This window comes from Otolemur garnettii, unplaced genomic scaffold, assembly GCF_000181295.1.
Source record: "Otolemur garnettii isolate 467f Iridium unplaced genomic scaffold, OtoGar3 scaffold00006, whole genome shotgun sequence".
Classification (NCBI taxonomy): Eukaryota; Metazoa; Chordata; class Mammalia; order Primates; family Galagidae; genus Otolemur; species Otolemur garnettii.
In genome coordinates, this window is record NW_003852401.1 from 11956099 (window position 1) to 11970486 (window position 14388).

At 34.2% G+C, this 14388-nt stretch overlaps 1 protein-coding gene across 2 annotated transcripts in view; it reads right to left on the minus strand.

Moving 5' to 3' along the window:
* Positions 1-14388, minus strand: part of CCDC171 (coiled-coil domain containing 171) — a 402279-nt gene that overhangs the window by 331212 nt on the left and 56679 nt on the right. For both annotated transcript variants that reach the window (XM_003782870.3, XM_023509106.1), the window contains exon 7: positions 9187-9333. In XM_003782870.3, the coding sequence (XP_003782918.1) occupies positions 9187-9333 (147 nt within the window). The remainder of the gene's footprint in view (positions 1-9186; positions 9334-14388) is intronic.

The following is a 14388-nucleotide window of genomic DNA, read 5'->3' on the forward strand; positions in this document are numbered from 1 at the left end:
ATCTCACTTTGTCGCAATTCTCATAAATAGAATAAAAATAAAGACTATTTAGACTCCTTCAAAAGCTTCAAATTTTCCAAAAGCAGAGAACTGGCATTATCAAAAGCATTTACAGAGCAATGAAGAAAAATCATACAGTAAAAATAAAAGCAGTCTAAAACAAATACTGTATTAAATATTTTACAGGAGGGGCAGTGCCTGTGGCTCAAAGGAGTAAAGTGCCAGCCCCATATACCGGAGGTGGTGGGTTCAAACCTGGCACCGGCCAAAAACTGCAAATAAATAAATAAATGTTTTACAGGGAAAAAAATCAAAACTGAATTATCCAAAAACACATGATAAAGTTTAGGGATTAGACCTTTTCTCAACCGAGTCAAAATTGGCTTATCAAGAATTCAATCAACAAAAAAGAAATCACTATTACCTAGTACTTCTTCATAACTATTACATAATTAAAATGTTTTTGTCATGATCAGAGGGTTTTATAGCATACAAAGTGACTCTTAAATGATTTTTAAATTCTAATATTCAGAACATTAATTCTATCCTAATTCTGTTTTAATAAGCCACTTACAGACCACACAGTATTAAAATGATATGAGATATGATGATATATTCCTGAATTTATTGGCCTGAAAAGATGTTTAGCACAAGAGAAAAGTTAAAATATTACTTAGAATATAATCTCATGTTTTTACTCATCCTCTAGTTTTATAAAAAATTAGACCATGTATGGTAGAAGTGTAATTTTATCTTGTCAACTTGATTATTTGGCATCACCAGTTTCCTCTGTTATTAACCCAATTTCCCCTATTATTAACAACATACTTTCATATGGTGCAAATAACCCATTTTACTGGGTTTTTTGTTTGTTTTTGTTTTTATTTTGTTTTGGTTTTTTGAGACAGAGGTTCACTTTGTTACCCTCAGTAGAGCACCATGGCGTCACAGCTCATAGCAACCTCAAACTCTCGTGCTTAAGCGATTCTCTTGCCTCAGCCTTCCAAGTAGTTGGAACTACAGGCACCCACCACAACGCTCAGCAATTTTTTTAGAGACAGGTGTCTCTCGCTAACGCTGGTCGTGAACTCATGAGCTCAGGCTATCCATCCACCTTGGCTTCCCAAGTGCTGGGATCACAGGTGCAAGCCACCGTGCTAACCCCAAATAACCCATTTTAAAAATAGACAGGAAATATGAATAAATATCTCTCCAAAAATGATATACAAATGGCCAATAAACATATGTAATGACACTCAACATAATTAGTTATTAAAGAAATGAAAATCAAGAGCATTGTGGCTCCTGTCTGTAATTCTAGTGCTTTGGGAAGCTAAGGCAGACAAATCACTTGAGGCCAAGATTTCAAGACCAGCCTGGGCAACAAAGAAAGATCCAGTCACTACAAAAAAAATTAAAAATTAGCCAAGCATAATGGTGCACATCTATAGCCCTAGCTATCCAAGAAACTGAGGCAGAAATATCAATTGAATCCAGAAGTTGGAGGTTACAGTGAGCTATGATCATGTCCCTGCACTTCAGCTTTGGCAACAGAGTAAGATCTATCTCTTTAAATAAAAAGAAGAAGAAATATAAATAAAAAACATAAGGCTAGGCGCCTGTAGCACAGTGGTTACAGTGCCAACCACAAATTCCAAAGCTGGTGGGTTCCAGCCCGGCCCAGGCCAGCTAAACAACAATGAGAACTGCAACAAGAAAATAGCTGAGCGTTGTAGTGGGCGCCTAGGGTCCTAGCTACTTGGAAGGCTGAGGCGAGAGAATTGCTTCAGCTCAAAAGTTTGAGGTTGCTGTGAGCTGTGATGCCACAGCACTCTACCAAGAGCAACAAAGTGAGATTCTGTCTCAAAAAAAAAAAACCCATAAGATACCATTTCACAATGGTTATAATCAAAAAGACAGACAATAACAACTGCTGGTAAGCGTCTGGAAAAACTAGAACCCCTACGCAATGGCAGTAGAAATGCAAAAAGGTGCTGCCACTGTGTAAAGCAATTTGACAATTCCTCAAAATATTAACCATACAGTTAACATCATGTGACCCAGCAACTACACTCCTAGGTGTGTATATATATACCCAAGAGAACTGAAAACATATCCACACAAAATTTGTACACAAATATTCACAAAAGCTTTATTTAAAACAGCCAAAAAAGTAGAAACAACATAAATGTCTATCAACTGATAGGTGAATACAGAAAATGTGGCAGATTATACAACAAAATATTATTCACTCATAAAAAGGCATGAAATACTGATATATACTATAGCATAGATGAACCTTGGAAACATTATATCAAGTGAAATAGGTCAATCACAAAAGACCACATATTGCAGTTCCATTGATATGAAATGTCTAAAATTGGCTAATTTATAAACACAGAAAGTAGATGACTGGCTGCTTAAAGCTGAGAAGGATGGAGGAATATGAAAGTGATGGCTAGTGGGTATTAGGTTTCTTATTGGGGTAATGCACATGTTCTAAAATTGATTCTGGTAATGGTAATCACAATGCTGCAAATATAGTAAAAATGACTGAACTGTACACTTAAAATCTGTGAATGTATAGTATACAAATTACATCTCAATAAAGTTTTTTTTAAGCATCAATATGAGAAGTTAGACCTCCAGGCATCCACCCCTATCACAAGTAGCCAACCACTACTCTTCTCTAACCCTCATACAAGCTGAAAGAATACATGTATTATCTGGAGAACATGAATCTGAACCAGTGGTTGAACACAGAAATACCCATGGAGGGGACAGGAAGAGGGGTACACCAGACTGAAACCAAGGAGAGTCTGCATACTGAAAAGTATGATGCCTAGATTCTTCCTCCATTTCCTTTTTCCATTTTATAACCACCAAAATGGAAACTAACACATAACTCTTTACAAAAACTAAAGAAACAGAAAAAAAAACACCTTGAGATTGTTAACATTTGCAAATTTTCCAATATAACATTCATTACATTCCCTTATCACCCTACTATAAGACTTTACCTAAACCCAGTGCTCATATATTCAACAGCCTACTCAACATCTCCATCTGGTTATCGTATAGGCATATTAAATTTAACATATCTAAAACCAAACTCCTGATCTCTCTCAAACCTATTCTACTTATGTTCATTAAATGTCATTCACCTGTCTTCTCAAACCAAAATCTTTGGCATTATCCTTTACTCCTTTTCTCTCACAACAGACAAAAAAATCAGCAAATTCTGTTAGTTCTATCTTCTAAAATATATCCAAATTTGACCACCTCTTCTATCACTAACTTGGCCTAACACACCATATTCTCTCATCTACATTATTTTAGTAGTCTCCTAAATGGTCTCTTTTAATCTATTCTCCAAAGAGTATTCAGAATAATGCTTTTACAATATAAATAAGGCATGGCACTCCTCTGCTGTAAACTTTCCAATAGTTTCCTATCTCAGGGAAAAAATCAAAGTTCTTACAACAAAATATGAAAGACCTTCAAGATCCTTTATGATCTGCCTACCATTCTATATATATCCTGCCAGTCTCTTTTTTGCTCATTCCATTTCAGCCACAATGACCTATTTACCATTCCTCAAACATTCCAAGCACAGTTACATCTCATGGCCATTGCACTTTCTATTCCTTATACCTAGATTGTCCTTCCTCCAGATATCCACATGGCCCAATCCTTTTCTTCAAGTCTCAGCTCACATACCACCTTGTCAAGTTAGCCTCCCATGACCACCAATATAGAAGGATAACCATCCTGTCCCATTACTCATTACCTCCACTATAGTACTACATTACTCTCCACAGAATTTATCACCAACCAACATATTACACACGTTTTGCTTCACTTAACATGCAATTTCTGGCCAGGCACAGTAATCCCAATTAAGAAGACTAAGGTGGGAGGATCACCTGAGGCTAGGGAGTTCAAGTCCAGCCTGGGCAACATAGCAAAATCCCCATCTCTACAAAAGAAAAAAATTGTTTTTACAAAATATATTTTTAAAAATTAAGTGTGGTGGCACATACCTGTACTACCGTCTATTCAGGAGGCTAAGGCAAGATGACCACTTATGCCTAGAAGTTTAGGCTGCAGTGAACTATGATGGCGTCAGTGCACTCTAGCCTGGGCAACAGAGCAAGATCATGTCTCAAAAAAAAAAAAAAAAGACATTTCTTTCTGACTAGAATGCCAACTTCAACAGAAAAGAGACTTTTTCTTTCATTCTCTGCTATGCTTCAAGCACCCAGAAAATGTGCCTGACACATCAATAAATATTTACTGAATAAACAAATGAATGCTCGACAACATAGGAATAAGATACTACAAAAATGGGACAGAGTACAAAGAAAAAAGAAAAAATTCAATTAGAAGATTCAGAAGGAAAGTGAAATAAATCTCCCTGAAGCATCAAGGACAACAAAGACAAAGAAAAAGACAACAGAATGGTGAGAAATAGAAAGATAAGAAAAGTAAAACATCAATCCAGTTGATCTAACATTTGAATGATAAACAGCCCCAAAAAGAGAGAAGAAGAAAAAAAAAAAAAACCTGAGGAAAAAATTGTGAAGAAATAAGAGCACTCTTCAAAATGAAGGACATGAGTCTCCTGACTAACATGACCAGCATATTTCCTACCCATTGAATAAAAAAAGATCTATACTAAGAAACGTTGTTTAACCCTGGTGTTCTAGAATTTCATATTCAGTGGGAAATCTATAGCAAAAATAATACTGTAAGATAAAATATACTACAAGATAAAAGAAAGCTATCAATGAAGAATCTGTAGATTAAAAGACTTAAGAGACCTCAGTTAATCACAGGGTGTAGACCTAATTTGGGATTCAGAATCAAACAAATTGAAAACATACACACATTTATGTCATTTATGAGACTACTTAAAATTTGGAAAATACCTGGATATGTGATTATTTCCAGTAATTACTGTTAATTTAAATATTATAATCATATGTGGCTTTAGATAAAAGTCCACTTATTTTTAGAAATCAAAATGAAATACTAATAGTTAAAATGATAAAACTAGGGATTTGCTTCATTATAATATGGGAAAACAGAAATAAGTTGAGCTATAAATGATATGAGATTGTCTATAAATTGACTAAAGCTGGTGATGGATATACTAAGTTCATTATACTATTCTGTCTACCTTTATACATAGGTCATTACAAAATTTTTGAGATATACAAAAATCAAGAAAGGTAAAATCCTTGTGCACAGAAACAAACGAAGTCCCCCCTGCATGTTGAAACTTGTACCGGTGAATCAGAAAGAACACTGTCAACTGTAATTCTTAGAAGTGAAATAATGTACCATAACACATTCTGTCTCAGACTATCATAGTAACCCCCATACATATTTATGGTATTCCATAATAAAAACTTTTTTTAAAAAACAGAGAATTAATAAAACTTTTCAAGAGGAAGAGAGTGAGAAAAAGGTCACAAACAAAGGAATACAAACCAGAATAGCATCAGGCATCTCAACAGCAAAAGATAAAACTGGACATCAGTGAGATGAGCCTTCAATTCTAAGGGGAAATGACTTTCAACATAAATTTTCATATTCAGCAAAATTATATCAACCCTAACACTTTACTGATAAAAACGTATTCAGATACACATAAAATTTAGCTCTGATATAGCTTTTCTTTAGAAACTTCTAGACTGTGTGCTTTATTGAAATAAAAGAGGCATGAGACTTAGGAGAGGACCTAACAGAAAGAAGATAATGAAGACATCCTAGAAATATCATAAAGTCATAGGTGTAGAAGGCAATAAGAAGAGACAGAGAAGAAAGTAAGCAGGCCCCAGAGAGATACAATAATTTTCTGACCAGAAAGGGGTCCAATGGACGTCCTTAAAAGTTTTAGAAATTTACATTCCTAATAGCAAGAATCAGGAATTTTTATCATCACCCTCTCCAAGGCTGGTACCATCATTTTATTTAATATCACATGATGAATGTTCTAGTCTGTCTTATATTATGGTAAGGTTAAGGACTTTTGATGTGCCAGGCATGGTGATCTGTGGCTATAATCCCAGTTACCTGGGAAGCTGAGGCAAGAGGATCACTTGAGCTCAGGAGTTTAAGTCCAGCCTGGACAAAACCAGCAAGACACTATTTTAAATAAATAAATAAATAAATTTTCTTCTTAGTTTATCTTAATTTTTAACATTTTATTCTTTTTAATCAACCAAAAGTTATTTTAGAACATAAGACTCTTATTTTGACCAAAAAAGTTAATCAATTGTGTCAACATGATTGGCTGAGTAATCTTTCTTTCCTCACTGATTTAAAAAGATACCTTAATATACAAAATTGTTATAGAATATCTGTAAGTCTACTGGATGTTCAACTCTGTTCCAATAAACATCTGAGTCATGGCTAATCTTAGATATCAACATGACTGGTTTAAGGAAAACCTAAACTAAAGTCATACTAAAGCATGACTTCCATCACTTCTGCTATGTCTGTAAGGCTATTTCCAAAGGAGATTGGCATATGAATTTGTGGAGTAAGTCGAAAAGATTCACCCTTTATGTGGGTGATACAATTAACTGAGGGCCTGGATAGAACAAAAAAAGGGAGAAGAATTTCTTCTCTATCTCTTCAAACTGAGACACTCTCCTCCTCCTGCCCTTGGACATCAGAAGCTCTCTGGCTATGGGATTCCAGGACTTGGGCCAGCAGCACCCTCAGGTTCTCAGGCCATCTACCTGGGACTGAGAATTACACCACCTGGCTCTCTGACTTTTAGACTTGCACAAAGCCAGACTGCCAACATCACAGGGGCTCCAGCTTGCAGATGGCCTGTCATGGGACTTCTTAGCCTCCATAACCATGTAAGTGAATTTCCCTAATAATCCCCTCTCATGTATCTATATCTACATATCTATAAACATTGGTTCTATCTCTCTGGAAAACCCTGACTAATACAGTCTAGTCTTAAAGGGACGGTATTAATACTTTTTGGCCACTCAACAACCCTATCCCTTTCTTTTGGTACCAGCACACTAATTTTCCTTGCAAGAATTTTATTTTGGGGGAGGGGATTTAATCTTAGTAGAATTGGTAGGGATTAATTTGGGGTAAATTACCTCTTTCAATCAAATATCCTCTTCCTGGGATTTGAACCCTGAATAAAATAATAAAAAGAAGCAACACCTGTAGCTCAAAAGGGTAGGGCACCAGCCCCATATGCCAGAGGTGGTGGGTTCAAACCCAGCCCTGGCAAAAATAATAGTAATAATAATTAAAAAATGAAAAATTTGGTGCCAATTCACCCCAATTTCATCCATCATTTCTGCTCCAAGACTTCTAGAAAGCCTCTGAGATCCATATGCTTTCTAAGCCTTATTCCTTAGCCTTCTTTCTGATTCTGGGAATATGATTCCCATTATAGTCCCTATTTAAATTAAGAAAAGTTAGTTTCTGTTGCAATACAACCAAAGAACCACAACTGATATCTTAGTAAAGTTGGATAGCATATATTAACCTCTGATAGAAGAAGTCCCACTCATTAGTCTTCTTTTACCAAAATGTTTTAGATGCTCTCATCTATCTCTTTAGTTTTCCACATGGACTTTAGATTCTGTTTCTCCAAAATAAATCCATTAACATTTGGATTAGAACTGCTTTAACCCATAATATAATTTAGGCAGGATGTGTATCTTTACAATATTAAATGTTTCCAACATGTCTCACTATTTTAAGACCCTCAGTTAAATTTCCTAATTTTTAGTGTATTTTTAAATTTTATTCCTAATTTGTCACCATGGGAAGAAAAGTTTTTCAGTATTAAAGTCTCTAACTGATTATTACTGATATGTAAGAATATAAACATAATTATTATACATTTTTTCTGCCTAGCTTCCTTACTGAATGCTTTTACTAGTGTCAATCATTTTAAAGTTGATTTTCTCTACTATCCATGTGTATAGGCATATCATCTGAGAATAATAAAAATCATACCTCCTTCTTCCCAAAAGTTATAATTCTTATTGCATTTCTTGCTTTTATATATTTCTTTTGCTAAAATTTCCAGAACATTTTTGCAGTGGGTTTAATAAGTGTTATATTCTAGCATTAAATACTAGATATAAATATTTATTTACTTGATAAAGATTATAAATTATGGTTAGGACAAAAATTTATCTGTTTAAATACATAATTTCCCACACAGCAAAGGGAAACTTTAAAAAGAAAGATTAACAAATCTATTAGATTTCTCTCACTATTAGTTATTTTTAGTATCATTTACTCATAAAAATCCTATTTTTCATTTGTAAATTGATTCTCCTTTTGCATCTAAAGTCTCATCTAAAAAGCATTTCACAAAATCAGCTAGTATATGATTCAAACTAAGAATTTAATATTACTTTTATCTTTTAGAACCTATGTACACCAAATATTTCCCTATGTTGCTTCCTCAACCTTATAATGTAAAGAATTACTCTCAAACTTCTCAAATATTCCATGAGAGTTGTTAAAAACGAACAGATTTGGGGCGGCATCCGTGGTTGAGTGGGTAGGGCGCTGGCCACATACACCAAGGTTGGTGGGTTCGAACCCAGCCCAGACCTGCTAAAACAACAATGACAACTGCAACAACAAAAAAAATAGCCAAGCATTGTGGCAGGCACCTGTAGTCCCAGCTACTTGGGAGGCTGAGGCAAGAGAATCACTTAAGCCTGAGAGCTGGAGTTTGCTGTGAGCTGTGACGCTATAGCACTCAACCCAGGGCGACAGCTTGAGACTGTCTCAAAAAAAAAAAAAAAGAACAGATTTTAAAAATCAGGGGCAAATATAAAATACTTTACTCAGACATATAAGTTTTCAGAAAAACCCAAATATATAATATAAATAAATGCTCCCCAAAATTAGTTTTTTGGTTTTTTTTTTTTCTTTTTTGGTAGAGACAGAGTTTCACTTTATCACCCTCAGTAGAGTGCCGTGGCATCACACAGCTCACAACAACCTCCAACTCCTGGGCTTAGGTGATTCCCTTGCCTCAGCCTCCCAAGTAGCTGGGACTACAGGCACCAAAATTAGTTTTGTATTTTATTGCAGAGTAAAACTTTGTCTAAACTTAAATCACTAAATGGATAACACATATAGGGGTGTGTGTTGTAAAAGAATGAGAAAACATACCTCAAATTCTTTTCTAAGGCGTTCCTCACGTTGAGTGCTAAATTCAAGTTCACTTGTTTGTCGACGTAAAAGGTCAGAGCAATCCATATGTTCTGCTTCTAATTTTTCTACTTTCTTCTGCATATTTTGTACAGCACTATCTTGCTCCTGGAAAATGATTCATTTTTGCATCAGTAAAGTTTATATGCCATCAATGACTAAAAGTTACCATATAGAAGACAATGAGTCACTAAATCTTGGCGTCAAGCACAATAGGTTAATTTACACAAGCAAGCCAGATATCTTCCAGCAATGTTTCAGAATAAACATTCGTTTTAAAAGCACTACTGAAGTTTTACAATTTAAAAGGCTGCGTAATACACACGATAATGAAAAATATGTATAGCATACTAAAATGTTCAATTGACCTCTGAGGGTCTTTACACCATGCTGTTGTTCAACTATCACATATGTTTCCCCTCTCCTTAAAATTTTGAAGTATTTAGTTATTCAAATGTATACTGATCCTTTGTATAATAAGGAATGATTAGCTGGAATGTCTAATAATGTTTACATGAGCTCATCGTACTTAAACTACATGCTTATAGCTCTTAAAATTCCATCCACTAGATGACTGTGTATCATTTCCTCTTTAGTTTTCAAAAAGTTTTCATCTTTGCTATTCTATTGATAGACAAATAACTTCAGGTAGTATTCTACTAAAATCTCTCAATCTCCTTTTCCAACTCAACTTGGAAATAAGAGTTGAATTTTATTGGAAGTTCAAACATCAAGTTAACACACATATCATAGATATTCTCCACAGTAACTAATCCAGATGCATCATTCTCATTTAAGCCCTTTAATAAAACCCTCTTTCCCATGTTTCCCTCAGCAGCACAATCTTATTCATAGACATACACACACATAAAGATTTACACATGCTTCTCAGAATTTCTAACTACTCAAAATACATCATCAGAATCTGGTTGAGTATGCTGCAAGTATCAAATATAACTCTCAGCTGGGTGTGGTACCTCATGCCTATAACCCAGTGCCTTGGGAGGTGGAGGCAGGAGGATCACCTGAGGCCAGGAGTTTGAGACCAGCCTGGGTAACACACAAGACTCTCTCTACAAAAAATGTTTTCTAATTAGCCTGGCACAGTGGTGCACACCTGCAGTCCCAGCTACTCAGGAGGCTGCGGTAGGAAGATTGATAGCTTGAGCCCAGGAGTTCAAAGTAACAGTGAGGTATGATGACATCACTTCACTTAAGCCTATCAAAGATTCTGGTCTGAAAAGTACCCAGCCCCAGCAATATATATCTACATCAGGAATGAGAAAAAAAAATTAATTCAATTCCTTTTTCGATATCTTCTCATTTATAAGATTATGTATAGGTCACTATATATGAATTCTTTTAATTTATTTTTATTGAGGTATGACACACATATAACATCTTTAGCATTTTTAAGAGTACAGTTCAGTGGTAATAAATATATTTATATTCTTTTATTTTCCTTCATCCCTCATTCTTCTTACCGGCCTCTGGTAACTACCAATCCACTCTCTACTTACATAAGTAAGACTCATTTTTTTCAGCTCCTAAATATGAGCGCATATGAACTCTTTTTTTTTTTTTTGAGACAGAGTCTCAAGCTGTCACCCTAGGTAGAGTGCTATGGCGTCACAGCTCACAGCAATCCCCAACTCCTGGGCTCAAGTGATTCTCTTACCTCAGCCTCCCAAGTAGCTGGTGCATATGAACTCTTAATAATTATTTTATTCTTAATTATAAGATACTGCAGAGATACTGCAAATTCAGTTCCAGATGAGTACAATAAAGCAAATATTGCAACAAAATGAGCCACATAAATTTTTTAGTTTCTTGTACAATACATTATACTATAATCTATGAAGTATGTGATAACATTCTGTCTAAATTATATATGTGTACCTTAATTAAAAATTTTTTTTAATTGCTAAAAAATATATTAACAATCACTCAAGCCTCAACAAATTGTAATCTTTTTATAGGTGGAAAGTCCTGTCTCAATATTGATGGCTACTGACTGGTCAGGGTGATTGTTGCTGAAGGGTGTAGCTGTGGCAATTTCTACAAACAAGACAACAAAGTATACCACATCAATTGACTCATCCTTTCATGAAAGATTTTTCTGTAGCATGTGATGATATTTGATAGCATTTTACCCACAGTAGGCTTCTTTCAAAATTGAAGTCAATCCTCTTAAACCCTGCTGCTGGTTTATCAAGCAAGCTTTTGGAATATTATAAATCCTTTGCTTTTACTTCAACAATGTCATAGCATCTTCACCAGGAATAGATTCCATCTCAAGAAACACTTTTCTTTGCTTATCCATAGATACAATTCCTCAGCCATTCAAATTTTAGAATGAGATTATAGCAATTTAATCACTATCCAGCAGTGAAAATGAATGAACCAGAGCTATTTTATTAACTTGAATAAATCCAAAAAGCATACATGAAAAATGTAAGTTGAACAAAGATACATATTGTATGATACTATATATTTTTTTAAAACAAAAAAAAAAATTAGAATAATACAATCAATATATTCAGACAGAAAATTAAATGTCAACTTCAGAATGATGGTTATCTTTTAGGGATTAAGTAGTAGTAGAATGGAAAAGTGATTAAGAATAGTTAATCTTTAACAATATGACAATTTATTGTATGTTTTTAATTTTGAAGCAAATATAACATACACTAACATCATCTAGGCGGTAAGTATTGGTTATATTAATAATATTGGTGGGTTATATTAGGTATTGATTATATAAATCCCTGGAGGTTGTATGTTCAAATACTGAAGTTTATATTCTTATCAATATAATCCAAATGTGGTATGCACTGTTAACACACAAGAATTCCAAAAGGTCTACACCTCATGTAGTTTAGATAAAGATTAATTAATCTTTTCAAATAAATTTAACTGTGGAATTTTTGTCACAGAATTTATTTTCTAATCAGACTTTCCTTGTAGTGGAAAAGGGCAGAGGGGGTGTGCGCGAATCTATAAAAATCATATTAAGGACACTTGTAATTCGTGGAGTTTCCTTTTTTCCACTAGAGGGAGGTGTTGAACTTAAAATATTTTAAAATGAGGTTTGTTTTCAAACTGATATTTCATATCACAGAAAACCACACTGTGCTATTAGAAAATAAATTTGCTTTCTTTCCACATCTTCTGGAAACACAGACCAAAAAGAATGATTATTTATATATACACACACACACACACACACATAATGTTTATTCATATAAACATTCCTCAGAATCCAAAATATGGTTTCAATTCTGAAGAATTATAAAAGTATGTATTACAAAAGCATCATAGCTAAAGTATTCCTCTTTTCTAGCTTATAAAATATATCAATATAGCTACCTCCAACCTTAATCTAGTACATAGTTATCCCCTGAAAGAGCTGGAATATGCTCCTTTTCTCTAAATCCCCAAAGCCAGAAGAGTTCTACAATTAAAAACAGTGTTTGTTGCTAGAAAGTATAAACTGGTACTAACTTTGTATAATACCCATAATAATCATAAATCCATAAACTTGCAATCAACCAATTATACTTAAACAGCAGAATCATTTTACCTAACTGCTCAAAGATAAAAACAAGAATGCTAGTAAATCATTTTTAACTGGAGTCAAAAATTTTGAAAAAAATTAAATGTCCATCAATAAGGGGGATTGCTGAAATACAGTAGTCCCCTCTTATCCACAGTTTCATTTTCCTTTCAGTTACTCTCAGCCAACCTTACTGCCAAAATGAGTGAGTACAGTACAACAAGGTATTTTGAGAAAGAGGGAGAAACTACGTTCACATAATTTTTATTACAGTATATTGTTACAATTATTCTGTTATTATGATGTGTGGGAAAGAATGGGGGAATATACTTCCTAGTTCTTAGCAACAATATCTTGCTTCGCCACTTAATAAGCTATATTTTATTGTTTTTTGTAATTGGAATGTTCAGAGCTCTGTTTCTGAATTTCTTATCCTTTTATTAAAATTGCTTAAGTTAAAATTGTTTGTTCTTTTATGAATCAACCCTAAAAAACTGTTACTTGACTTTGTATTAAAAGAGCTTTATAAAAACAACTTGAGAGATAGAGTAAAACCCTCCTCTCTCTCTATTCTGCTATTCTTATTATTATTGTTACTCTCTTACTGTGCCTAATAAACTAAAACTTTACCACAGATGTGTTTGTATAGAAAAAAACATAGTATATATAGGGTTTGGAACTATCTGCAGTTTCAGGCATCCACTGGGGGCCTTGGAACATAGGGTCAGAGGTTGAGAAGGGACTACTGTATATATTAGGAATATCCACATGAAGAACACCATGAAAACAATAAAAGAATAAGGAATGGACATCAAAAGAAGGATGCAAATATTATTGAGGTATGTAATTTAATTTATGTAAATGCATTAGCATCTGTTTCTACATCCTTAGATGAGGAGTGAAACTGAAAGGGAATAGGGAGCAAGACCTTTACTTTTTGCTCTTAAATTTCACTGAATTAGGAGCATTTGTACAAAGAACACAACATAGTAATTTTTTTAAATTAAATATTAAGATATTTCCTGTTTGGATAAAACAAGCAGTACCAGTGCCAAAGTTGTTTTCTGTGCCATTTGCTAATGAGATATCACTAAACAGTTTTCCAGGAAACTACAAAGAAGTGCTCCTTGCTGCCCTTCATCATTTGAAGCAAACTTCTGTAATACCTCCTTTTCATGTAACTTCCTACAAGCTGTCCCTAGATCTCAGTTGTACTTCCTGGATCAGCCTTTGAAATGTTACACTCCAGTCACTAATCAATAGGTTCTCTTATTAAACATGTACAACCTACTACTACCTAAGCCAAGTCTGATAACTTCCTTTGTTGCCTTCCCATCCTTCCTTCTCTCTCTTTAGTTCATGGTATTATTTTCAATCTATATTCCTTTTACCATAACAAACTCCCCTACGCCTTAATCACTAGATACAAACATGAAAATTAATCAGTGAATGAGAAAAGGATAACTTTATTCTCTGGTTAAGCTACAGAATTTTAGAAATGAAATAAATATGAAAAACATGTACATATTCATTCTCTAAATGCTTTCAATCCTTCTTATAAATTATACAGCAAAATGAACTGGGAAAAACTGACAAAATAAGGGGTT